At 42.8% G+C, this 26,354-nt stretch overlaps 1 protein-coding gene across 1 annotated transcript; it reads right to left on the bottom strand.

The window, feature by feature from the left end:
- Positions 1–11,772: 11,772 nt before the first annotated feature.
- LOC115465063 (TRAF family member-associated NF-kappa-B activator-like) lies at positions 11,773–25,742 on the bottom strand. The gene is made up of 4 exons (XM_030195461.1): positions 25,689–25,742; positions 21,925–22,039; positions 17,908–18,452; positions 11,773–12,264 (listed from the first exon to the last, which is right to left on the bottom strand). The coding sequence occupies exons 2-4, from the start codon at positions 22,034–22,036 to the stop codon at positions 12,091–12,093; spliced, it is 831 nt and encodes a 276-aa protein (XP_030051321.1). The 5' UTR covers positions 22,037–22,039; positions 25,689–25,742; the 3' UTR covers positions 11,773–12,090.
- Between the last annotated feature and the right edge of the window lie 612 nt (positions 25,743–26,354).

Below are 26,354 nucleotides of genomic sequence, written 5' to 3' on the forward strand. Positions count from 1 at the left end.
ATTTTAAAAGGCATGGGATAAATGTGTGGGATTGCTTAGGAACAGGAAGAATTAGGGGTTACAGAGGATGGGCAGACTGGATGGGTCATATGGCCTTTATCTGCCGTCATGTTTCTATGTTTCTATTAAGCTCTGCTAAAGGAAATATGCAAAATCGGCATAGAATGTGATATCTAATGATTTCACACATGATCTCTCTTAGTGCAACTTCAATCTGGCACAGTGTGAATAAAAAAAAGTAATGTCTGTGCCCCAGAAGACTTGTGGGTGTGGGTTCTTTCTGGAGATAGGGAGAGGGACACCAGGGAGGATGTAGGGGAACAGACATGGTGGGGATGGAGTTTAAGCCGAAGCAAGGTTTAATTTTTGACATATTGAAGACTGCTTGGACAAGGGAAACTGATCTCCAAAAAGGCTACAAAACAAATTACAGAATACATCATAAAATCATTACATCATACATCATAGTATATTATAATTATACAATTATCATAAAATATTACTAAAACAGTTTCAAGGGAGTGTTTTGGGGGCTACATGCTCCTTTAAACTTGAGAGGCTAGGTCACATTGTTTTTTGTTGTGGCTGAGAACACTGATTTTCCTGAGCACAACTACGCAAGGAAATTTCCCATAGCAGTTGCTAACCTGTGATGCTCAGGTGCCTTAGCTTAGTAAACCACCCAGGAATGTTCTAGCAGTAAAACAGCACAGCAATGTGCTGTTTCACCACAGCCCTAGTAAATTGGCTGTTTAATTTATTGTCATTTTAATCAGTGTTATGATGCATTATGGGTTTTTTTTTTAAATAAAGTCCTATTGCAATTCATTTGGGTTATGACTAATCTGATGTGGAGGAGTAGCCTAATGGTTAGAGCAGTAGGCTGAAACTGGGAGAACTGAGGGGCCAATGCTCAAAAGCTAATGCCAGCATTAGCTTCCACTATCATCTTTATGCCGACGACACCCAGCTTTATCTCTCCACACCAGACATCACTACGGAAACCCAGGCCAAAATATCAGCCTGCTTATCCGACATTGCTGCCTGGATGTCCAACCGCCACCTGAAACTGAATATGGCCAAGACCGAACTTCTTGTCTTCCCACCCAAACCCACTTCTCCTCTACCTCCACTCTCTATCTCGATTGATAACACCCTCATCGTCCCTGTCTCATCTGCCCGCAACCTCGGTGTCATCTTCGACTCCTCCCTCTCCTTCTCTGCGCATATCCAGCAGATAGCCAAGACCTGTCGCTTCTTCCTCTATAACATTAGCAAAATTCGCCCTTTCCTCTCTGAGCACACCACCTGAACTCTCATCCACTCTCTCATTAGCGCTCACCTTGACTACTGTAACCTACTCCTCACTGGTCTCCCACTTAGCCACCTATCCCCCCTTCAGTCCGTTCAGAACTCTGCTGCACGTCTTATCTTCCGCCTGAACCGATACACTCATATCACCCCTCTCCTCAAGTCACTTCATTGGCTTCCGATCAAGTACCGCATTCAGTTCAAGCTTCTGCTACTAACCTACAAATGCACTCGATCTGCAGACCCTCCTTACCTCTCAGCCCTCATCTCCCCTTACGTTCCTACCCGTAACCTCTGCTCTCAAGACAAACCCCTCCTTTCAGTACCCTTCTCCACCACCACCAACTCCAGGCTCCGCCCTTTCTGCCTTGCCTCACCCCATGCGTGGAACAAACTCCCCGAGCCCATACGCCAGGCCCCCTCCCTGCCCATCTTCAAATCACTGCTTAAAGCCCACCTCTTCAATGTCGCCTTCGGCACCTAACCACTACACCTCTACTCAGGAAATCCAGACTGCCCCAACTTGACATTTCGTTCTTTAGATTGTAAGCTCCTTTGAGCAGGGACCGTCCTTCTTTGTTAATTTGTACAGCGCTGCGTAACCCTAGTAGCGCTCTAGAAATGTTAAGTAGTAGTAGTAGTAGCATTAGAGGCAGTTAGCAACAGATTAGCACGCATGTTAATGTGCGCAGAATGTTCAGAGGGCTCTTGCATGACTATTAGCGTGTGTGCCAAAGATGGCTGCAAATTGTATTTAAATGCTTTTAATGAATGTTAATGAGGTCAGTCATTATTCTCTCCCAATGCTCAGACTGCAGCGCAGAAGCAAATGCTGGCCTTAACGCTGAAAAGTTAGTGCCAGGTCAGGGAAAGGTTTTCAGGAGAAGATTTCTTGTCAATTTGGCACATTTAAAGTGTGGCCTTTGTCCTCTGCAAGGGAAAGGAAGCCCATACAAGTTGTAAGTATTGATGCTGAGAAACAAACAGGTGCGCCAATCCAAGCAGAACTGAAAGTGAAGGTGCACATTTGCACCTGTTTATCTGTGCTTGAACAGAAGCCTTAATGTGCAAATAATTTTTAAAAGGCTCATATTTAAAAGCATGGGGGAACAGTGTATGTTACACTTGTTCTTTATGCAACCAATTGTTTATCTACTCTGGATTAGCGCTTGTTATGATGTATTATTGTAAGCCACGTTGAGTCTGTAAATAGGTAGAAAAATGTGGGATACAAATGCAACAAATAAATAAATAAATAAAAATAAATAGATGCATACCTGCACTTTTAGGTTTCATCTGGATATGAGCACTAGAGCCTCGCTTAACACAAAAACCATGTGCGCATGTGCCAGGCACATAATTCTCCCTACTTTCAGTTTCAAAATGTGATTTAACCGAACATAAAATTTGAATATAATTAGTTTCGAGCAGGCCTTACCTAGCTTTCTGTGCTGCTGTTGTGTGAATGTTTGAGCATCAGCCTCCAGCAGCAGGCTGAAAGAGGGAGAACTGGGTTTGATTCCCACTGCAACTGCTTGTGATCCTGAAGAAGTCACTGTCACTTAACACTCCATCGCCCCAGGTACAAAACTTACCCCCCTTTTACAAACCGTGATGCAGCCACTAGTGCGGCTTTGTAAAAGGGGTGGGGGCAGATTGCGAGCAAACTAAGGACAGAGAAAGTACCCGCATATAATATGTAAACCCCTTTTGGTTGTACCCAGAAAAGCAGTTTATCAAATATATGGCTCATATCCATAACATTGGGGTTTTATTTTGCTTTTTGATCCATTTTAATTATTAATTTATCTCATTTTATCCCTATTTATGTGGTATAGTCTTATTTAACATTAATTTTGCTGTAATTTACTTTTGCTTTTATTTAATTTTCTATTTCATGGCATTTGGCTTGAATTACAATCTATCCTGCACAGGCTGTCAGCCTGAAAAGACAGACTATACATTTTTTAATTAAATTGGTGAATTAGATTGAATTTAGTCTATGAGAGCAGATGAACTTTATCATAATATCACTCTATATCTGTCATACCGGAATTGGCGATTGCCTTCACGGTACTATGTAAGCCACATTGCGCCTGCAAATAGGTGGGAAAATGTGGAATACAAGTGCAACAAACAAATAAATGCAACTATTATAGCTACAGAATCAGGAGGGGTAAGTGTGGAGAACCAGCCCTAAGAAAGGCCAGCAAATATTGTGTGTGTTTTAAAGGGCATGTTGTGCCTGACCTGGTGCGTTTCCCCTCCAAATGTTCAGTTAGCCAATATGTCTGCTATCTTTTAGGAAAATCAGAACTACAAAGTGTGTACATACAAGCATAGGAGCCAGCTTGAGAATACCCAGTATTGAGCAAACTGTGTTCAGGGAGGGGTAATTTCCGTTGGGATTAGCACCCCCAATCATTTTGAAAAGGGGGAGGGACAAAACCACACCATCTCAAGCTGTGTTTTGTACCATGGAGTTACCCTGGCAACTGTCTACCAAATGCAGATACTTGAAGGCCAGGCTCTCTATTTACCTTTACTGTGCCCTCATATCTTCTGGCTTTGCTTCTCTCTGCCTTCCTGATCCTGTTTTCAAGTTATCCCTTTTTCTGGAGCATTGCCTGGAGCTTCTTTCCTGCCCTTTTTCTCAGTTTGCTCCACCAGGTCTCTTCTTTCTCAACCAATAACAATTCCCAACTGAATGGAATGTTCAGAGACTCTCTGCTACTGGCCCCTCCGTGTTCCATGTGCTGTCCCAGTCTCTTCACTTCTTTACCTGCCATTGGAAACCAGCAGCTGCCACAGCCACTGCAGTTCTACCATTCTTTTATTTAACACGCCATCCTGCCACCTGCTATATTTTCTTACCTGCAGCAGCTGATTTCAAAGTGAAGAGGGTAGGGGACTACAAATCCCACAGTGCTCTGGGATTAGACAGTCATAATACAGGTGAAGATCCTCTCTGCTCTTTTCAAATGCCATGCATGTTTCTTGTGTTCTGTTACGTAAGTGACTGTAATTATTCTTTAACCTTGCTGCAAAGAATGCTCATAAAACCTCATTCTGACTTACACTAGTGGACCTTTACGAAGTGGGTTGGATTATTTTTGGCTTGGCCTTTCAAATCATTGCAAAATGTCAAATGAGATACAGTTGAGACGTTAGTTGTGGTGCATAACAGGCTGCAGTTTATTATAATAAGTGGAAAGAGGATTTTTAATCAGCTATCCGAGCCAATAATTAAACTTGTGTCCAAGTTGCCCTGTCTTTCAGTAGCCAGCTAGGACACTGTTTCAGCTTGATGTCCTTTGACCTTTTCTACAGTCCAATGGTACCACATAAACAAACTAATCATTGGCCTTGGATACAGTGGCTCAAGGCAGGGTACCCACCATTCAAATTCAGCTAGGATGCCTTCCCATTTTCACTCTTGGAGAAAAACTCTAATGTTTTATTTGGATGCTTTCACCACAGACCTGGGAAAATGTATTTGTTCCGGATCCCCACCCCTACCCTCTCTAAGTATTGTTCATATATTTAAAGGGTTGTTCTGTGAATATCACTTCAAATGCCTCCTGTGTTATATCAGAAAAGTGTACCAAATCATCATAAAAATAGCCTGGCAAGTCAGTGGAGGTCCTTTATTGGTATATCTGATTTTCTTTAAGCCACTGGTTCAAATAAACTAATCTGGTGATTCAACTGTTGATGCCTCTAGGAACAGTCATACCAAACAGGGGGTGGCCCATGGGGGATGCAGAAGGATACAAGCAGGGCCAGATTTAAGGGGTGAACAAACATGTGGATAAAGGTGAGCAGGTCGATATTGTGCATCTGGATTTTCAAAAGGCATTTGACAAAGTACCTCATGAAGGACTCCAGAGGAAACTGGAGAGTCTAGGATAGGAGGTAGTGTTCTATTGTGGTTTAAAAACTGCTTAAAAAGATAGAACACAGAGAGTGGGATTAAATGGTCAGTATTTTCAATGGAGAAGGGTAGATAGTGGGGTTCCCCAGGGGTCTGTGCTGGAAACGCTGCTTTTTATCATATTCATATATGATCTAGAGATGGGAGTAACTAGTGAGGTAATTAAATTTGCTGATGACACAAAGTTATTCAAAGCTGTTAAATCACAAAAAGATTGTGAAAAATTACAAGAGGACCTTACGAGACTGGGAGACTGGACATCCAAATGGCAGATGACGTTTTATGTAAGCAAGTGCAAAGTGATGCATGTGGGAAAGAGGAACCCAAATTATAGCTACGTCATGTAAAGTTCCACATTAGGAGTCACAGACCAAGAAAGGGATCTAGGTGTCGTTGTTGATGATACGTTGAAACCTTCTGCTCAGTGTGCTGCTGCAGCTAAGAAAGCACATAGAATGTTAGGTAGTATTAGGAAAGGAATGGAAAACAAAAATGAGGACATTATAATGCCTTTGTATCGCTCCATGGTGCGACCACACCTTGAATACTGTGTGCAATTCTGGTCACCGCCTCTAAAAAAGATATAGTGGAATTAGAAAAGGTACAGAGAAGGGCAACGAAAATGATAAAGGGGATGGGATGACTTCTCTATGAAGAAAGGCTAAAGTGACAAATAGGGCTCTTCAGAGTAGAGAAAAGACAGCTGAGGGGAGATATGATAGAGGTCTATAAAATAATGAGTGAAGTGGAACGGGTAGACATGAATCGCTTGTTTACTTCTTCCAAAAATACTAGGACTAGGGGGCACGCAGTGAAGCTAAAAAATAGTAAATTTAAAATAAATTGGAGAAAATATTTCTTCACTCCACGTGTAATTAAACTCTGGAATTCGTTGCCAGAGAATGTAGTAAAAGCAGTTAGCTTAGCGGGGTTTAAAAAAGGTTTGGCTAGCTTCCTAAAAGAAAAGTCCCATAACCCTTATTAAAATGGACTTGGGGAAAATCCACTGCTTTTTTCTAGGATAAGTAGCATAACATGTACTGTTTTGGGACCTTGCCAGGTACTTGTAACCTGGATTGGCCACTGCTGGAAACAGGATGCTGGGCTTGATGGGCCTTCGGTCTGTCCCAGTATGGCAATATTTATGTTTTTAGGTACTTACAGCACCCATAGCGGACTGGAAAAAGCAGAGGTGGAATGTCATGGTTGCCAGGGCATATGTGGTAGACCTGCCCTAAAGCTAAATCTTTTTTGAAAAGCAAGTATCAGATTTGTTGGTGCACGAGACATTTGTTACCCTGGGACCTGGGTTTTTTTTTTTTTAATTTAATAGAGATATGCCAGGGCTGAAGCAGCATCAGATGCATGTTGTGTGCTACATTTTGAATGCAGCAAAGTTGACATTGGCTGTGAGCTGCAAAAGTGTGGACCTGCCATCTTTACACACTTGGAAGGTTAAGCTGAGCTACATATACTGTATGGAAAAATTAACTGATATATGACACAGTGGTATTGTAAGGTGGAAAAACATTTGGGGATTCTTGCAAAACTTTATTCTGGTTTAATAGGTTATAATTGTGTCCACTGGTGGAGGGGGGGGGGGGAATTAGGGGTGTTTTGGGGTGGTTGTGAACAGGGATGGTTGGGGGAGGAAATATGGGGTGTTTCTTTCTGGGGGCACAAAAAATGGGAGTGTGTATTAAAAGAGGTTCTAGAGTATCTTGATGTGTTAAAGTTCATGCTTATCAATGTACACTGTATGTTCTACTTGCCACCGTTGTTCTTTATTTGTAAGATTGTCTTGACTTTTACAATAAAACCTCCTTTAAATTAAAAAATAAAAAATAAATGTCATAGTGGCACCCTTTTGAAGTGCATATCCTGAAAGCAAAGCGAAGCAGGATCCTCTTCAGCCTGGGTATTTAGCAGCTTCAGAATATGGGCAGTTGGCTGTGTTGACTGTGCAGGCCAAAATGTGGAGGCCAGGTGCAGAGACTCATTGTTGGACTTTATTTACATAAGTCAGTAAGGACTGTAAAGCAGAGCAGAAAATGTGGGCTGTGAATGAATAACACAGTCACTTGATGGTAGGGCTGGCCTTGAGACCAATAGATTCTAAGAAGCTTCATGATTTCTGCAAGATCTCTATCTGGTATATTAAGAGTCCATTGACAAAGGGACTTTAACAATTGTTAAATCTATATTTGTGGCTTTCATGTTTTGTTTGTATGATTGATGCCCTAAATCATTCTCTCCCAGATGTATTATGAGGGCTTCTGGGTGTTGTCGTTACATCTGCTTATTTAGTAAGGCCAGCGCATTCCACTTCTGCAACTCCATTATAACTGTCTGCAGTGCTGTACTCAAGGTTGTGTGAGTGATGTGGTCGCACAGGGCACAATTATGGAGACACAATTATCCCCAGGCCACCATCTTCTTTCATTGGTGGTGGTGAAGCGATAAGGGCAGAGGGGCAAAAGTGGGTTGATATATAAAGAGGATTGCATTTTGGTCTTTGTTAAAAGGGTGTGCAATGAAGTAGGGAAGGGATGTAGGTCAAGCAAAAACACGTAGGACTCCAGAGGTAGAATAAACAAATGTCTTTATTGTGAGAAATCAGATATAACGGACTCAACATAGCAGGGCCACCGAAAGGGGGGCAGGGGAGGGGCAAAATTCCCCGGGCCCTGGGGTCTGTCTCCTGCTCTTATCGGGAACCGGTCCCAGTACATTGGAGCAGTGCCGGGCCCTCCTTGGAGGCCAGGGGAAGAGCAGACGCACTGACACAGGGAGCAGGGGCCCCCCATGTCAGTGCATCAGCTCCTCCCCTGCTTCCAAGGGGGGCCCGGTGCCAGGATCTGGTGGTAGCCCGAGAGTGAGTAACATGGAGGGCCATAATCGAATGGGGCCGGCCATCTATAAGGGCGGCCATCTCTAACGCCGGCCCTTTCAAGCGGCATACCCGACTGTATTCTCGAAACAAGATGGCTGGCCATCTTTCGTTTCGATAATACAGTCGGGGCCGGCCAAATCTCAACATTTGGCCTGCCCTTAGAGATCGCCGGCGTTAGAGATGGCTGCCGTTGGTTTTCACCAATAATGGAAACTAATGGTGGCAATCTCAAACCCGGCGAAATCCAAGGCATTTGGTCGTGGGAGGAGCCAGCATTTGTAGTTCACTGGGTCCCCCTCACATGCCAGGACACCAACCGGGCACCCTAGGGGGCACTGCAGTGGACTTCACAAATTGATCCCAGGTACATAGCTCCCTTACCTTGTGTGCTGAGCCCCCCAAATCCCCCCCAAAACCCACTACCCACAATTGTACGCCACTACCATAGCCCTTAGAGATGAAGGGGGGCACCTACATGTGGGTACAGTGGGTTTGGGGGGGGGGTTGGAGGGCTCCCGTTTATCACCACAAGTGTAACAGGTAGGGGGGGGGGTGGGCCTGGGTCCGCCTGCCTGAAGTGCACTGCACCCACTAAAACTGCTCCAGGGACCTGCATACTGCTGTGATGGAGCTGGATATGACATTTCAGGCTGGCATAGAGGCTGGCAAAAAATGTTTTTTTATATATATTTTTCGGGGTGAGAGGTGTCCACTGGGGGAGTAAGGGGAGGTCATCCCCCCATTCTCTCCGGTGGTCATCTGGTCAGTTGGGGCACCTTTTTGAGGCTTGGTCGTGAACAAAAAGGGACCAAGTAAAGTTGGCTAAATGCTCGTCAGGGCTGGCTTTCTTTTTTCCATTATTGGCCCAAGCCGGCCATCTCTTAACCACGCCCCCATTCTGCCTTCGGTACACTGCCAACACGCCCCCTTGAACTTTTGCCGGCTCTGCGACGGAAAACAGTTGAAGCTGGCCAAAATTGGCTTTCGATTATACCGATTTGGCCGGCCAATCAACTGTTACAGTAGTAGAATCAAATTGCCACACAAAACACCAAAGTGCCACTCTAAAAGCACAGCCCCCCCCCCCCCCCCCCGACATTTGTTTATTCTACCTCTGGAGTCCTATGTGTATTTGGTTGACCTATATCCCTTTCCTACTTTGTTGGACAGTATTATCTCCATAGGGTTCCTTCCTTGTTTATCAAACTTTGTTAAAAGGGACCCTGTATTGTATTTGTTAGACCTGGGGCTTTTGGGTATTTTACTATGTTATATTGTATATATATTTGTTTTTGGCACCTCTGTAAAAATAAAATAAAAAAAAAAGCCTCCAAATGGTTTTTCATTGTGTTTCACAAAAGGTAAGAAAAGGAGACACTGTCAAGAAGTAATTTCCAACAGTCTGAAATGCCAAAGTAGAATCAAATATTCTCTTAGGGGCCCTTTTACAAAGCAGCGGTAAACCCACTGTGGGTTTACCACATGGCAATCTGGAACTACCGCCGGCCCAACCAGGGTGCCGACAATAGTTCCACCCCCAGTGCGCACTGTGCACCATTTCTGGCACTAGGGGAAATGGGTCCCTATTTTTTACCGCAGAAGTTACCTGCCGTGGTGGTAAGTGCTCCCCTCCCACATGGCCACATGGTAAGTGCAACCTTAACGTATGGCCATTTCTTTTTTTATGACCTTTTTACCTGGTGCAGTAAACAGGGCCTCAACGCGTGGCAAAAATGACCACCGCCACTAATGCAGGGTCCCTTTTACCGTTGCTTAGTAAAAAGGCCCCTTAGTTCTTTTTCCTTTAAAACTAGGGAATACCAAAATTAGACTGCTTGCATAAACTCCAAGATTTTGAATGTGGGGCAATTATTATTATTATTATTTGTTACATTTGTATCCCACATTTTCACACCTTTTAAAACAAAGGAGTACGTATATAATGGTGTACTACTATTTAAAATCTTAAATAAACAATACAATTTAAACAGAGCTCTAAGTTCAACTGGAAGCCAATGCAGACATATTAAAAATGGAGTTAATCTTTCACAGGGAAAATATCAAACTGCTGTATTTTGTGTAGTCTGTAACTTTTGCATTACTGCTTTTGAACTATCCAAGTAGGTATAATCAAGATGATTTACATATTTTTATTTGGATTTTGCTCACACCTTTTTCAGAAGTAGTAGCTGAAGGTATTTTTCTGTCCCTGGAGGGCTCACAATCTAAGCTGGTACCTGAGGCAATGGAGAATTAATTGACTTGCCCGAGATCACATCACAGGGAGCAGCAGTGGGAATTGAACCAGGCACCTCTGGATGTCAAGCCTGGTGCTCTAACCACTAGGCCACTGTCTGTTGCTAGTGGGCTTTCAATCTATTTTTTTTTGTACCTGGAGCAATGACGGGTCACAAGGAGCCAGAGTGGGACTCACACCTAGTTCCCCTGGGTCTCATCCCATTGCACTAACCATTAGGCTAATTTTACAATTATGCAATATTAACAACACTGCCCCCCAAAAAGCATTTCTTAAAAACTGAAATACAATGAAATGAAAATGCCTACAGATAACACAGGAAACTAAAGAGAACAAATATGTTTGACCTGAATACTCCTAATAGACACTTTTGTGCATTTTATAAACTAGGCTTCCAGAACCAGCCTCAGGTCTCACACACAAATTTACATTGGCCCTGAAGGAGGTGTAAACCTGTTTATGTTCTCTACGCGTGTACACATGTTTTATAATATATGTACCTATACTGCAATTCTACCCCACCATCACCCAAATTACACCCGAGGACCACTTATTCGTGGTCTGCATAAAAGTTGATGCTTTCAGCGCATGTACTTTTTACACATGCAAAATTGTATAAGAGACCTTTTAAACATGTAAAACATGCTGTACACACAGAAAATAGGCTGATAAAATTATTCCCCACAAATGTCAGCCAAGCACACTGCAAGTGATACTGGTTAGTCCACCAAAACAACTGCCTCTGTATTGCTCCATGGTGCGACCTCACCTTCAGTATTGTGTTCAGTTCTGATCGTCGTATCTCAAAAAAGATATAGCGGAATTAGAAAAGGTTCAAAGAACTGCAACCAAAATGATAAAGAGGATGGAACTCCTTCCATATGAGGAAAGGCTAAAGAAGTTAGGACTTTCAGCTTGGAAAAGAGATGGCTAAGGAGAATTATGATTGAGGTCTACAAAATCCTGAGTAGAATGAGTAGAAGTGAATCGATTTTTCACTCTTTGTAAAAGTACAAAGACTAGGGGACACGGAGAGGCATATTTTCAAAGCACTTTGTGAGGCTAAGTTCCATAGGTTTCTATGGAACTTTGGGAGGCTAAGTGCTTTGAAAATGAGCCTCTTAATGAAGTTCATGGAAATACTTTTAAAACAAATAGGAGGAAATATTTTTTCACTCAATGAATAGCTAAGCTCTGGAATTCATTGCCACAGGATGTAGTAACAACACTTAGAATATCTGAGTTTAAAAAAGGTTTGGAGAAGTCCATAGTGTGCTATTGAGATAGACATGGGGAAAGCATTTTTCTACAGTATGGAATGTTGCTGCTATTTGAGTTTCTACTACATACTTGAGACCTGGCTTGGCCACTGTTGGAAACAGGATACCGGGCTAGACGGACCATTGTTCAGACCCAGTATGGCTATTCTTATGTTCTTAACAACTACATGAGCCCAGATTGTGCAAGAAAGGATAACACATATCTCCATTCGGCCTGGAGTTCTTTTCAATACTTCGATTCAACTATTAAAGGAGCACCTCAGGATCAGTATGAGCTCGGAGGAGGAGGAGGAGGAACACAGACCTTTTCTGCACATAAAACTAATCTGCAGAAGCGATGATGGGAGACATCAGTAGATAGTGCAGATGCCCCTGCCTTTACCCCATGCTTTTGGGAAACCAAGCAAGCTCTCATTCAGTGTGGTTCAACGTGGTCTGTGAGATGCCTCAGGTAGTCGCCCCGGGTGGCTGCTCCTGCTGGGAAAATGGCCTGGCAGAAGTCACAGGTCTGGGAGCTGAGGCTGAGGTCGGAGTTTAGCCTTCCACCATGGTCCAGCGGTGGGCAGTCCTCTGCCACACACCATGTGATCTTGGGGAAGCAGAGGGGGGGGGGGGGGGAAGGAAGAAAGCGAGAAACAAGAATTATAAAAACAGATGAATTTAGTTAAGCCACTGATCATCTTTGCTTTTCTTGGGATTGTCAAATGGGTGGCTATCACCAGAAACAGAGGGAGCCAGTCCTATTGTCTTCAATAGTGTTACTGGGCTTGGAAATCATGATTTTTGTTACTGTTTTCATACACAAATCTGTCAGTGAATGCACATTCATTTTAAGCTACTACTACTACTACAATTTAGCATTTCTATAGTGCTACAAGGCGTACGCAGCGCTGTACAAACATAGAAAAAAGACAGTCCCTGCTCAAAGAGCTTACAATTTAATAGACAAAAAATAATGTAAGCAAATCAAATCAATTAATGTGTACAGGAAAGAGGAGAGGAGGGTAGGTGGAGGTGAGTGGTTACAAGTGGTTACGAGTCAAAAGCAATGTTAAATAAGCTAGGTACATCTATCCTTCTCTGGCAAAGGGCCAATAATTGCTCTTTTGTTTGTAGTTTGGGCAGAGGGGTCATGTACACTTCTACACCATGCCTATCCAGAGATATGCAGTGTACTCATTAATACTATACAATATTCTTTCTTATATTCTGCAGAATACCAAACTGGTTCTTCGTGAAGCACAATAAAAAAAAGACTGGCCATATCTAGGAAATGCAATTAAATATAAACACATGACAAAACATTCATAATCTAATGCTGTAAAAGGAATTTTCTGAACAAAAATGTCTCCAATTTCTTACAGAAACCTAAATAAGTCCTTTCTTCTCTTATACACAATGGTAGAAAGTTCCACATTAGAGCAGCTTGATAAGAAAATCGTCTAGTAGCAAAATAATAATACTTAATACTAGGGGCAGACTGAGAGTGATCTGGGCCTCTGGGCAAAAAGGATCATAGGTTCCCCCCCTCTCCCATCCCAGCCTCCCGACTGATAGGGATTACTGGTTCTGCATCTATTATAATATTTCCAAAGCTCATTACCTGTGGTGATCAGAATTTTCTTCCTTCTGCTTCATCTTAATATGCATAAATCTATCCACTTCCCCTCCTCCCAGGCTGCCCCATACTCTTTACATTAAACAAACAAACAAAAAAAAAAGGGGGTTTCCCTGCTGGTAATAAGAGTGCTATCTGGGAATTCCCCCTTTCCTCCTCTTCCAAAACGTATAGTAGTGGGGTCCCACAACTAGCACTTTTTATGGCCAGTAGGAAGAGAGGGGCAAGGAATCACCCTGCTAGTAACTCATTTTTGTAAGCAAGGATGCATGATGAATCCTGGCATCGGCGGCTGGAGGCATGCTGCTGACTTTCTCTTTACTGCAGCAGCACGAGGAGGGGAGCAGCTTGGGCAGGCAATCTCTTTGACTGGTGAGCCTTTAGCATTCCTGCCAGACATTTTATTTTTTTATTTAGATTTTGTTCACACCTTTTTCAGTAGTAGCTCAAGGTGAGTTACATTCCGGTATACTGGGTATTTAACATGTGCTGCAGATTTGGAGGGGGCCTGAGCCGAAAGTGGGGTGGCCCAGGCCCCCAAGGCCTTGGCTACACCACTGCTGCATACATGATCTTTGGTCTCACACAGTATAGCAGTTCTTATTAGTTAAATGTTAACATGCTCTGCATCCATAAAACTCCATATCTTCCCCCTCCCCCAACAACAGATGCAGTTCAGATATAGGGTATTTCTCCATGGAAGACACCACACAAAAAATATCTGATTCTCAAGACATCCAGCCAATAACAAAATAAACCTCTCCATTACTGAGCACATTGTGAAATACAAAACCTGAAAAAATCCTAACATACATGTAGCAAACATGTCATATAACAGTAGCACAAATCCTATGATTCAGACGACAAGAACCCTACCTATAAATAGGCAGCACCACAAATATTACATTTGGCCCTATAACACTGATAGATCTACTACTGGTAAAACTGAACAAATGGGACTGCTACAGACCTCTACACAGAAGTCACAGAATACCATAATTCACTCACATGCAGCACTCAGACAGACCCTCACCAAATACAGGATAATAAATTAGAAATAGAAAAATAAAGACCAAAATTGACTGACTGGGTTGACCAACTAGACTGACTAACTGGGTTGACTGGACTGACTAACTAGGTTGACTGACTTGGTTGATTAATTAACAGACTGACAGACTAGGCTGACTGACCGACTGGGTTGAATAACTGACAAACTGATGGATTGGGTTGACTGACCTGTCCATCATTTCTCTCTTTCTTCCCTCCTTCTCTGCTCTAGTGACCCAACATCTGTTCCTCTTTTCTCTCCCTCCCTCCCACACTTTGGTTTATCAATTCTATTTCTTCCCTCCCTCTCCTCCACCCTTGGGTCCATCAATTCTCTCTCACTTCTCTTTCTCCACTCCACCACCTGGTCTATCATTTCTCTCTCGCTCTCTTTCTCTCCTCCCTCCCTGCCCTTTGTGGTCCATCTCTTCCTGTCTCTTCCCTTCCCTCCAATCTCAGGTTCATCAATTCTCTCTATTTCTTCCCTCCCTCCCCCCCCCCCAAGTCCATCATTCTCAATTTTTCCTCCCCCTCTACCCCTGGGATCCATCACCCCTCCCTCCCTCCCTTCATTCCCCCCTTCTGCACCCCCCCTGGTCCTGCTCAGTCTGTCTTCTGCTGTGATCCACCCCTGCATAAACAGGAAATTGCATCGGAGGGGTGGGTCATGGCAGAGAAAAGGCATCTGTCAAGTGCTGCCACTGTCAGGGACCTCCTGAATGACACAGTGTAAGGTAGACCGGGAGGTATGCCAGATCGCGGATGGGGGGAGGGAGAAATGGAACAGACAGGGAAAAATGCTGGGTTGAAAGGAGACAGACTATAGCATGCTGGATCAGGTAGGGGAAGGCACTGGGTTTCCAGCTGCCCTGAGCCCTTGGGAACTACCTGGTTGCCCGAGTGGTCAGTCTGCCCCTACTTTGATACCTGTTTCGAGGGGAAAGTGTAAAATTAAACTGTCAGTAGCATGCAGGAACCTTACCTTCCTTGGCAAAAATATATGGCCAAGTTTTCCAAGTTTATTAAAGAATGTTCTATCCCACCCATTAATAGTATGTCTGAGTGGCTTACATTCTAATCATGGGGTGGGGGAGGTGTATAGACAACAACAATTTCAGTGTGGGTAAGGGGGTGGAACTACAATATCAGATAGGACAGTGGTGGTGGGGAAGTACAATGGGGAGTTGCTCTGTGCGCAGGTCTCACATCCGATTTGTTTGAAAAGAAGTCAGATATAGGCATCTGAAAATAAGAATGTTTTAAGATCTGCTTTAAAGTTTTGAAGAGATGGTTGTAGTCTTAGATGTCGTGGAAGCATATTACAGAGTTCTGGTCCTTGTATTGAAACAAATTGAACTCCGTGTGGTATCTAGTACTATCTCTCTAAAGGAAGGGATGATGAGTCTATTTTGTTGTGAGGACCTAAGAGCGCGCGTGGGGCAGTAGGGGGTCAGGAGACTAGAGGTAAGGTGGTTTTCCCACATGATGAATTTTGAAAACTAGAAGCAGAATTTTATATATAATACAGTGAGAGATCAGCAACCAGTGGGCTGATTTGAGGAGCAGAGTTTATGATTATACTTGCGATGACTGGTGATTAGTTTGATAGCTGTGTTCTGAATGACTTATAACCATTTATGATCCTTAGCATCTAATGTATTTAAGTGTCTGGCCATAGAGAGATTTGAAAACTAATAAACACATCTTAAAAATACAGACCCTCACTGGAAGCCAGCGCAGGCTCCTCAAGACAAGGCCAATCCTATCAAACTTTTTAGCATGACTTATCAGTCTAGCAACACTATTCTGCAAGGTTTGAAGTTGCCTAAAGGAATTAGCAGTGCAACCAACATATAAGAGGTTACAAGAATCAGTCAATGGCAAAATCAAAGACCGTACAATTCTCAAGAAATGGTCAACCAAAAAATGGTTTCTAATACTTCATAATTTTCCTAAGGAACAAACAGGTCTGTATTGCCTCAGAAATAGTGTAAGCCAAATGTCAAAAGGTGCGATACGGCTGAATTTCAGCAGACATGCCTTCATCAGGAGCCTTATTGACCACATAAACAATTCTGTAAACTGTGAACAGATAGAAATATAGTACCTCGAGTATTGCGTTCAGTTCTGATCGCCATATCTCAAAAAAGATATAGTGGAATTAGAAAAGGTTCAAAGAAGAGCGAACAAAATGATAAAGGGGATGGAACTCCTCTCGTATGAGCAAAGGCTAAAGAGGTTAGGGCTTTTCAGCTTGGAAAAGAGACAGATGAGAAAGATATAATTGGAATGCATTTGCCCATGAGTTCGTGATGTTTAGGCTTAACTTGATTTCATTGGTGATTTCCACCAGATCATGTTTGTATGGGATGTATAGCTCTTTGGACGCAAATCTTATAAAAAGCAAGTCCTTAGGGGTAGCAGAATGCTTTTTTGTTTGGTGGGTCAAACTGCCCCCAATCCTACCCCAGCACCCTGACCCCTTCTCCAACCCTTATCCCCAGCCCCCTTTGTTAGGCAGAATAAAAATATATATAAAACAAGCAAAACTTTATCAACTAATCTCCATACTTTTCCCCCTAGTTTTAAAACTTGAACTTTGTACCACAGCATTAACAGATAGCCTCTAGCAGGCACTGCAGGACCTAGTTTAGACTTAGGGAGGGGGAGAGAGAGAGAGAGAGAGAGAGAGAGAGAGAGAGAGAGAGAGTGAAAAGCAAGCATTATTAACTAGTTTCCATAGTGTACAACCCTTTTCCCATAGTTTTAAAATGAAATTTTCTCTAGAAATAGTTTTAAACTGAAGCTTTTTCTAGAGGTAGAAACTTAACAGCCAAAGAACTTTAAAAGATAGTAGGAAGGCTCAAATCTTGTTCTAAACGACAGTTATTTTATGTTCTTTGGTTGCTGGAGAGGTAGCACTGCTACTGACCTGAATTAGGTGTTAATTAAGGGCAATTTGATTACTGAGTTAGCTTGAAAGGGTCTGTTTGAAGCAGTCCCCTTAGATTCAAAACTATATAAAGATGAAAGGTCCCACTTAACTTTCTTTCTGAGAAGTTCTGAGAAAAGAGAAAATTTTTCTGTAAGTGAACATTATTTCGCCTTGTGCTTTGGGAACTTAAAGATTGGGGTTTAAAGGAGGAATTGTAGGTTAGTGATAGGCAGAATAAAAATATATTAAAAAAGCAAAACTTTATCAACTAATCTCCATACTCTTTCCTCCCTAGTTTTAAAACTTGAACTTTGTACCACAGCATTGACAGATAGCCGCTAGCAGGCACTGCAGGACCTAGTTTAGTTATCTGTAGCAGGGCCCTTAGGAATAAAATGGGTTCTGCTGCAGATAACTCAAACTAAGCTTTACTAAAAAACAAAAAAACAAAAAAAACACTACATCCATATCATCATAATATGTAAATCCAGTCTTGTTTTTCTAGTTCCTATCTTGATTTAGCTCAATAAAGACTGATATCTTGCTGAAAGCACTGTAAATAGGATCTGGAAAACCAGGGTTGTACCTCCCAAAATCTCATAACTTGACAGTTTTGTAGCATATCCACGTACCTTTGTGGGTCCTCGTACACTAACAGGGGATTTTCCCTCTGTAGGCATACAATTGTGTGTGGCAGTGGTCTCCAGCTGTAAGCCAGGAAGATCTTCATAAAGATCAGACAGGTTTATTAAGGATTTGCCATCAGCTAGGTTCAGGAACAGCCAGTCCCGCATCTTGCATGTGCCTGGCGATTCCCCATCACCAGCAGCTCCAGTGGAGGATGGCATAACAAACTTGCCAAAGAAGAGGTCATGGTCCAGCTTGGGCCTGTTCTTTTGCATGGCACAGTCCAGGCCATAAAGGCCCACCATAGCCAACTCTGTCTTCTCCTCTTCACTGTTTAAGAAACTGTAGTTCTCTGTGATAGGTGGGAACTTGACATCAAAAGTGGGCAGAATCTCAGTGACTTGCTTCTGGTTTCCGGCTAGTGTAGGGGTGGTTGAGACAGGAAGCTCACCAGTCAGAGTTTTCTTTCCCTGTGGACTGAGGAAGGCATTTTTGGACTGCTCAGAACCCCCAGCATCTGTGCATTGAATTGGCAGAGAAATGGGCATTTCTTTAAAAGAAAAAAGAAATTGGAACAGTCATTAGAGTATATGGTGGAACCTTTTTATTTGCTCCAACCCAGCAGATATTGCAAAGAAATTATACATAAGGGATCAAAGGTCTGTCTGTCTGAAGGCAAAATAATTTTCCAAAAATTTAACATCATGGAACCAAATTTAGCATGGCCAAACACATAAGATAGAAAAAAATTCCATAAGTCATACTCTGCATGCTTTTCTCACTTGTTTATAGCTCCTCTTATTTTTTTTTAACAGGAAATTCATTGCTGTATATCAGACAGAAGCAGTTCTCCAATAATACATGTCAGATACACACATGCTACATGAACTAAAAACACACACAGGCTCCAACATGGGGGTGGAGGGAGGTAGAGTAACCTAGTGGGGAGCACATTAGGGACATGTGGCATATTTTATTTATTTATAGAAATGTCAATTTAACACTCCAAAGACAGCTTTGTCAAGAAATTTGCCAGAATAATGAAGACATAGTTAGGGAAACTCCCCATTGGGGGAAAAAATGTACAGGCATTAGTCCACAAAGCATGTTTTTAATCTTACTGTATTCACCTGCTTTTGTGAATTTTGTCTGTAGTATATATAAGAGCTCATAGGGATCAAGTGAATTTTTTGCACAGTGCACTTTGATAGCTCTCTATATAATTTATTTATTTATTTATTTATTGCATTTGTATCCCACATTCTCCCACCTATTTGCAGGCTCAATGTGGCTTAAATAGGTTTGTTAACATTGTCATTTCAGGATATCAGATCAGATACAGTTAGTAATGTGTAACGATTAGAAAGGGAAAAAGAGGCTTTAGGGATCCAAGATGGCACTGTGAATGGACGCACCTGTGTTAGCTCCTGGAAGTTGCTCTGTTTGTAGGTCCTCTTCGGTGCCTCCGTCGCCTCATCAAACATGGGGAAACGGAGAGGAAAAGTGAAAGAACATCCCTCAGCTCCTGTGACTTCTTCGGCGACGAGGCAGACAACTTTGCAATTTTTTAGACAGCAACCGGGTCCTCAGGGTTTTTCGACCCCCTCTGCAACTATCGGCGCTTCGGCGTCGATTGAGAATGGAAACGGGGCTTCCCTGAGCCCCGTGGAATGAGTTACTCCACCCCAGCCTGGAGGGGAGTTGCTGGCAGCTCTAACAGAGAAGGAAGCCGAAGGGGCTCAGCTCGATCGGTTTGAGGGAGTGTCTGCAGCAACGGAGGCTGAATCTCAACGCTGAGAGCTATTGTTACAATCAGCTTCAAAGGTATTGCCCCAGGACATCGTTTCTAAACTTGCTCGTGTTGAAGATCAACCTCACTCTTCTCCAGCCATTAGTGGTGTGAATAGACCAGCAACTGTGACATTAGAGTCACTATGGGACATGGTTTACAGCATTCACACTTCTATGCAAACTACTTTAAAAATGAATACTTCTATATAAAGACTCTTTCTGAGGCTGCCCTGCTTCAGGCGCAAAAGACTGCACAGCAAACCTTAGATTTGGAGACTGTGAATACTAAAATTCAAGAAATGGGATCTGTAGAAACGGCTTTGGTTAAGGATAACAATTTCCTACATAAAAGATTGGAGTACCTGGAAAACCAGGCTAGAAGACTGAACCTCAGGTTTCTTAACTTTCCCAAATCGCCTTTAATTTCCCCTTTGGATATGGTTAAAAAATATATGATTGATATTCTTGGAATGGATAAGGACTCAGTGCCTCCCCTTACTTGGGCTTATTACATCAGGAGTGGTGGAGTGGTGGAAGAAAATCCCCCGATAGCAGGGGAAGGAATGGATCTTACTTCTTTCCTTGAAAGTTCATTGAAGATAATTACTCAGAGGTTGACTCTGCTTGTTACTTTTGTGCTGGAGCCTGATAGGAATGCCGTATTAAGGCTTTCCTTGAGACACTTAGAAAATCTGTTTCTGGGCTCAAAAATTTAAATTTTTCCTGATCTCTCAAGGCCTACACAGATGAGACGGAGGGCCTTTCTGGAACTCTGCCCTAGGGTGGTGGCACTGGGAGCAACTTTCATATTACGTTTTCCTTGTTATTGTAATGTAATGCTTGAGGGTAAACATTTTCAATTTGTAGACCCAAAACAGTTAAAAGAATTTCTAGATGCTAGAGTGGAATTGAATGTTGTGTGCCCTCCCTAAATGCAGGCTGGGGTCTGATCCAGAGGTTGCAACCATTAGTTCGTGATTATTGCTATATGTTTTATTTTTAAATTCTAATTCTTGGATTCCAAATTTCCTAAACTTGTGGACAGAAAGGCTGGTAATGATATTTCCTTTTATTTCTTTTTTTGCCTTTTGTATAAATGCCGAATGCATACTCACGTATTGTGATGATATATTGAAATAAATGAATAAATAAAAAAAAAAAGGAAGGGAAAAAGAAGAAGGAAGAGAGTGATTAGGGTGATTATCGAAGGTAAGCGTTCATAATTGAGTGGGTTGGTGAGGTGACTTAGTGAGGCTGTGGATTCTTATTGTAGGCCTTGTTGAAGAAGAATGTCTTCAGAGATTTTTGAAAGATAGTTGTTTAGTTGATTGCTTTCAAGTCTGTTGGTAATGCATTCCATAACTGCGTCATAACCTCCAAATTCTATAAAAGTTCTAACAATTATGTGCGCAAATGTGGGCAGACGCCCAGTTTGTATGCACCAGTTAATTGAATAAGGAGCCAATTAGTGCCAACAATTGAGATCTTAACAAGCAATTATTGGTACTAATTGGAATTAATTAAAATTTACATGTGTAAATTTTTCACGTGGATCCAAGAAGGGGACACAGCCATGGGAGGGTCATGGGTGAATTGGGAGCGTTCCTTTAATTTATGCAAGTTGTTACAGAATAAATGGAGTCTGTGCCTAATACAGGTGCAGGGATTTACACCAAGGATTCGTTGGTGTAAATGACTGCACCTAAATGTAGTTGCGGTTCCTGGCACTAAGCGTTATTCCAGTGATTTCCAAACCTGAGCCTGGAGGCACCCCAGCCAGTCATGTTTTTGACATATCCACAATGAATATTCGCGAGAGAGATCTTCCTGCACTGCCTCCATTCCTTGCAAATCTATCTCGTGAATATTCATTGTGGATATCCCGCAAACCTGACTGGCTGGGGTGCCTCCAGGATCAGGATTGGGAAACATTGTGCTATTCTATAAATGGCATCTAACTTTAAGCGCCCTTTATAGAACAGTGCTAAACGCTATTTTTCATACCAATTCTTTAGGCACCATTTATAGAATTTAGTCCTAAATGTTATTTTCAATTATATTGTTGTAATGAAAACATGAGACGTATGCTTTCTGTAGTTATGATTATCCTGTCAGTTAAAAATAATGTTCCAGGTGATGTGTTCATTAAATTACTCTCTCTGCTGCCCAGTGATTTTATTTGTAATAGATACTCTCGGATGCTTTGGCTCACCGAGGCCCCTTAGTCTCACCAGTGCTGGGTTCTTTTCTCATTGTTAGCATCTGCAGCAGTACAGCCTGTCTGCTGCAGAGAGCCTGCAGTTTTCTAAGCTCCTGTGCCAGCTGGGAAATGGCTTCTTCCATTGCCTGAAGGGAGATACAAGAGCACAATGTCAGGTACAACAATTAAAACATGCTACCAAGAGAAAGAGCCAGTATAGGGCCTGTAACATGACCTGGGTGATATAAGCAGAAGGGAATATAGCTCAGTATTAGAGGGCAGGCACAGAGGAAGCCTTGGGTTCAATCCCTGACATTTCCACAACAGTTCTTTTCACAGAAGGATAGGCGCATGGAACAGTCTCTCAGAGGAGAAGACAGTTGCAAGAACAGTAACAGAATTTGAGAAATAATCAGGTCTAGATTTAGGCAAGCTGAACAGGCCAAAGAGCAAGCTTGGATTTAGACATAGGCAACGATGCCAAGTTACCAACTCCAGGCTGAAGACGTTTTGGCCAGTTCTGGTTTTGAACTTACATCCCAAAGCAATGTGGAATTTGTAGTGCCTGATGCTGTGTATTGAAAGCAACGCTGCAAGTGCCCTAATGCAACTGAATGGGTGGCCCAAAATCTCCAGCCTGAAACTGGGTAACTTGGCATCTCTGCATAGGCAACAAATTCCTGGACTAAACAAGATCCTGCTTTATGATCTCCGGAGGAGAAACCTCCTCTCCTATTGCTAGACAGTCCTACCTATAGGTGGCGCTATCTTAAAGCCAGTCCTGCAAAAGAGGAGCCTGCTCCTGCTTACTTTACTTACAGCAGTATGCATGTGCTGCTTCAGAGGGGCACTACTTTGGTATTCCTTTGCTCCTTATCTGGTTTTCCAGTCATCTCTGACAGCTCCTGTGCCCCAGGGATCTAGGTTTTGTCTTACCTGCATGCACAAAAACCTTAAATTTGGCCATTGAAAGAATGAATTAAGCACAGAGTATCCTTAGGTGCAGCAATGTGAGAAGACAGCCTGAGCTCGGGTAGGCTGTGCTGCAGACATTTAGCCAGGATTTGATATCGGGGGGGGGGGGGGGGGGAGCAGAGCTTTTGTAAAATAGGCTTCAGTGTGAAGCTGAAGGGCTGATCTGTACAGGCGCCATTTTATTCAAAATCTGTTTAGGGTAGCGGCCACTGTCCAGGATCCCCACCTAGCTACGCCTCTGCTCTGCAGCATTGCAGTAGATGTGTTATGCAATCCTTACTTACATTCTCAAAGGGCAATTCTATATTTAAATTTCTTTATTAATTTCAAATTAAACAAAGATAAACCTCTTTGATTAGATACATCCAGTTCAAACAACAGAGTCAAAAAGAAATAATCTATACATCAATCTTATATTGGAAATGGATTTTATAGTCCACTAGAAAAGTACAGAGAGATCAAGGTGGATTGAAAAACCAAAGGAAGTTGGCATGGCCAAAGTAATTTAAGGAAGACAAGCATTAGTTTCAAAATTTCAAATTTTTTCTGGACTCGAGGTTTGGAGTGGAACCTGGTTCCTCTTCATATCAAGGAAGGACCGCAATTGGTCGGGTTCGAAGAATATATATTTTTTCTCCTTGAATATCAGCATGCATTTACATGGAAATCTTAACTGGAAGACCGCCCCAAGGGCAATTCTATAAACTGGTGCCAAATGAGAAACGCCAATTGTGCGCATAAGTCATTCAATCATAGCATGTATGTGGGTTATTGGCGTCACGAATTGACAATTACCCCCCTAATTCTATAGAAGTCTCCAAAAATTGCATGCGTAAATTTGGACATGCACCCAATTTAATTGAATAACGCGCTGATTAGCACCAATAATTGTTTTTTTCACAAGCTTAACTGGGTATTTACATGCGATCTGAAAAAGGGGGCGCGGAAATGGGAGGTTCATGGGCATAACATGGGCATTCCTAAAATTTATCTGCATTGTTATAGAATAACAGGGATATGTAAGCTCCTTCGAGCAGGGACTGTCCTTCTTTGTTAAACTGTACAGCGCTGCGCAACCCTAGTAGCGCTCTAGAAATGTTAAGTAGTAGTAGTAGATATGTGCCTAACAGTTCTAGGTCAGTTCCCAACTGGATAATTCCCACCTAGGACATTTCCCATTGAGCCAACTCCCACCACACCAGGGAGGACAATTCCCAACTATAACTAAAAAATAAAACACAAAACACACTAGGACAATTAATCTACCTTTTACACATCCCTTTCCCCTTCTAGACATGCAGTTCATAACTGTACCCTGCTTATAAGTAAGCTAAAAAAAAAGATTTTAAACGCTCCTAAATAAGTAAAAAATAAATAGATAGAAACTCAGAATTTTGCCTACAACACGTGCAAGGTGTCCCTATAATAACCAGCCTCTCAAAATTGAATAAACTTCCTTAAATGGCAGCGGGAGGGGAGTCACAGGGCAGCTACAGCCGGGAAAGCTGCGGAAGCTGCTGCTGCTTGCTGTCTTTGCTCTGCTTGCTCGTGGCGGTGGAGAGACAGTGAGGAGCGCCGTGCAAGAGGGAGAGAGTGAGAGTGTGAGACACGTATCTAGCACACACCATGAAAACGCACAGGATACATGATCAAGACACACCGCCAGAGCGTCCACAACACCGGGACTTCATTGAAGGAAAAATTCAACATTGGGGAAAAATTCAACAGAAAAACAAACGAGAGGTCACCGGCGAGAGGAAAAGTCCTGGTTGGGAATTGTCCCTCTCAAGTGGAAATTATCCAGAGGTGAATCGCCCCATATGGGACCTGTCTGGGTGGGAACTGGGTGTGAGAACTGTCCGGTGGGAACTCTCCGGATGGGAACTCACCGGATACCGTGCCTAATGTAGATGCCATGTTTCAGTTGATACAAATGGCAGTGCCTAAAGTTAGGCACAATTCCCCGGGCGTAAGTGTTATTCTATAAACCATGTCTAACTTTAAGTCTAGCTTATAGACTAGCGCTTTTCTGGCACCATATATAGAATCTAGCCCTATGCATGTAAATGGAGGCAGTGCATGCAAATCTCTCTCATGAATATTCATTGTGGGTATCCTGAAAATCTGACTGGCTGGGGTGCCTCCAGGACCAGGTTTGGGAACCACTGGCATATGTATCAAAATCACTTAAGGGGGAATTCTATAAATAGTGCTGAAAAATGGGCACTGAAAAAACTGACACTAAGTGCTATCGTATAAAGGGTGTGTGCTCTTTCTAGAATAGTGCAGTGGTTGCTAAACCTGGTCCTGGAGGCACCCCAGCATAGGCGTAGTTTGACTGTTTCATTTGGGGGGGGGGGCAACGGAAGGGGCGGGGGATATTAGCATATTCATTTGCATATATGTATATGCAAATTATGCTAATATGGAGGAAGGAAGGAAGGGAGCAAGAGCTTTTTTTTTTGGGAACAAACTAAACCAGAAAGCATAATAGATAATAACTAAAACAACTTAATAAAACACATAGTGGAACATCAATACAGTGGCAATGGCATATTCCCCTTACAGTATAATTTAATTTAGGTCATTTATATTATACCCCGCCTTTTGCCACAGTTTTGCAGCCCCAAAGCGGCTTACAATGAACTAATAAAATAATTACAATGAAAAGGGAGAAGGGATGGAACGGAAAGAGGGAGGAAGGAAGGGAATAAAAATACAATCTTAAAACAAATAAATAGGCAGGTATGGGAGAGAAAAGTAAAAGAAAAGAGGAAGAAGGAAGGAAAAGGAAAAGTCCAGAATCAGGTCTTGACTCACTGGGAATCTTGGAGTCAGGTGAACAGGGCAGCAGAGATGAGAAGAAACATCATATTTGGCAGGAAGAGGCACTATCAGGCTTCACCAATGATGACGAACAGCTGATCGATGGATAACTCTGTAGTTGTGCAGCACAGCCATTTCCAGACCGTCCAACGTGGCTAGGTGACACAATGCAACACGTGCTAGTATGAATCTCTAGACTGAAAGACTGTCTGGCAGGGCAGGGCCCTCTGGAGCTTCCATGTAGGGAGGACGCTGTCAGTCACAAGATATGGACACAAGATGTGTCTGTCTTGCCCGCGATCCGTTTCCACCCCCTGAGTCCGATCCCGATCCCGATGGCGGTCCCAAACGGCAACCAGCAGCTGAATGACATCTGCGACAGGCACCTCCTCCAAAACAGCAGGACTGCAGAGGCAGCATAGTAAAGAAGTAAACACTGTAGGCTCGCCTCCAATTTCTCCCTTTCCTCACAGTGTCCCGCCTTCTGCACGATGCATTTCCTGTTTCCGCGAAGGCGGGACAACTGCATGAGGGAAGGGAGTAGCTGGAGGCGAGCCTGCAGTGTTTACTTCTTTACTGCCGTCACTGTCTCTGCAAATAAAAAGATAAAACGCGCCGGAGGGGGGAGAGAAGGAACGGGGAGCTGAGGGCGGGACGAAG

Source organism: Microcaecilia unicolor, chromosome 3 (assembly GCF_901765095.1).
Source record: "Microcaecilia unicolor chromosome 3, aMicUni1.1, whole genome shotgun sequence".
NCBI classification, from domain to species: domain Eukaryota; kingdom Metazoa; phylum Chordata; class Amphibia; order Gymnophiona; family Siphonopidae; genus Microcaecilia; species Microcaecilia unicolor.

What these genes read in the sequence shown, in the direction of transcription:
- LOC115465063 (XM_030195461.1), bottom strand. Translation starts at nt 22,036, where the DNA reads ATGGAAGAAGCCATTTCCCAGCTGGCACAGGAGCTTAGAAAACTGCAG. An exon ending in GAGAAAAGAACCCAGCACTG is followed by an intron (nt 18,453 to 21,924) that starts GTGAGACTAAGG and finishes TTTCTTTTAAAG; the next exon opens with AAATGCCCATTTCTCTGCCA. An exon ending in GTGTACGAGGACCCACAAAG is followed by an intron (nt 12,265 to 17,907) that starts GTACGTGGATAT and finishes TGCTTCCCCAAG; the next exon opens with ATCACATGGTGTGTGGCAGA.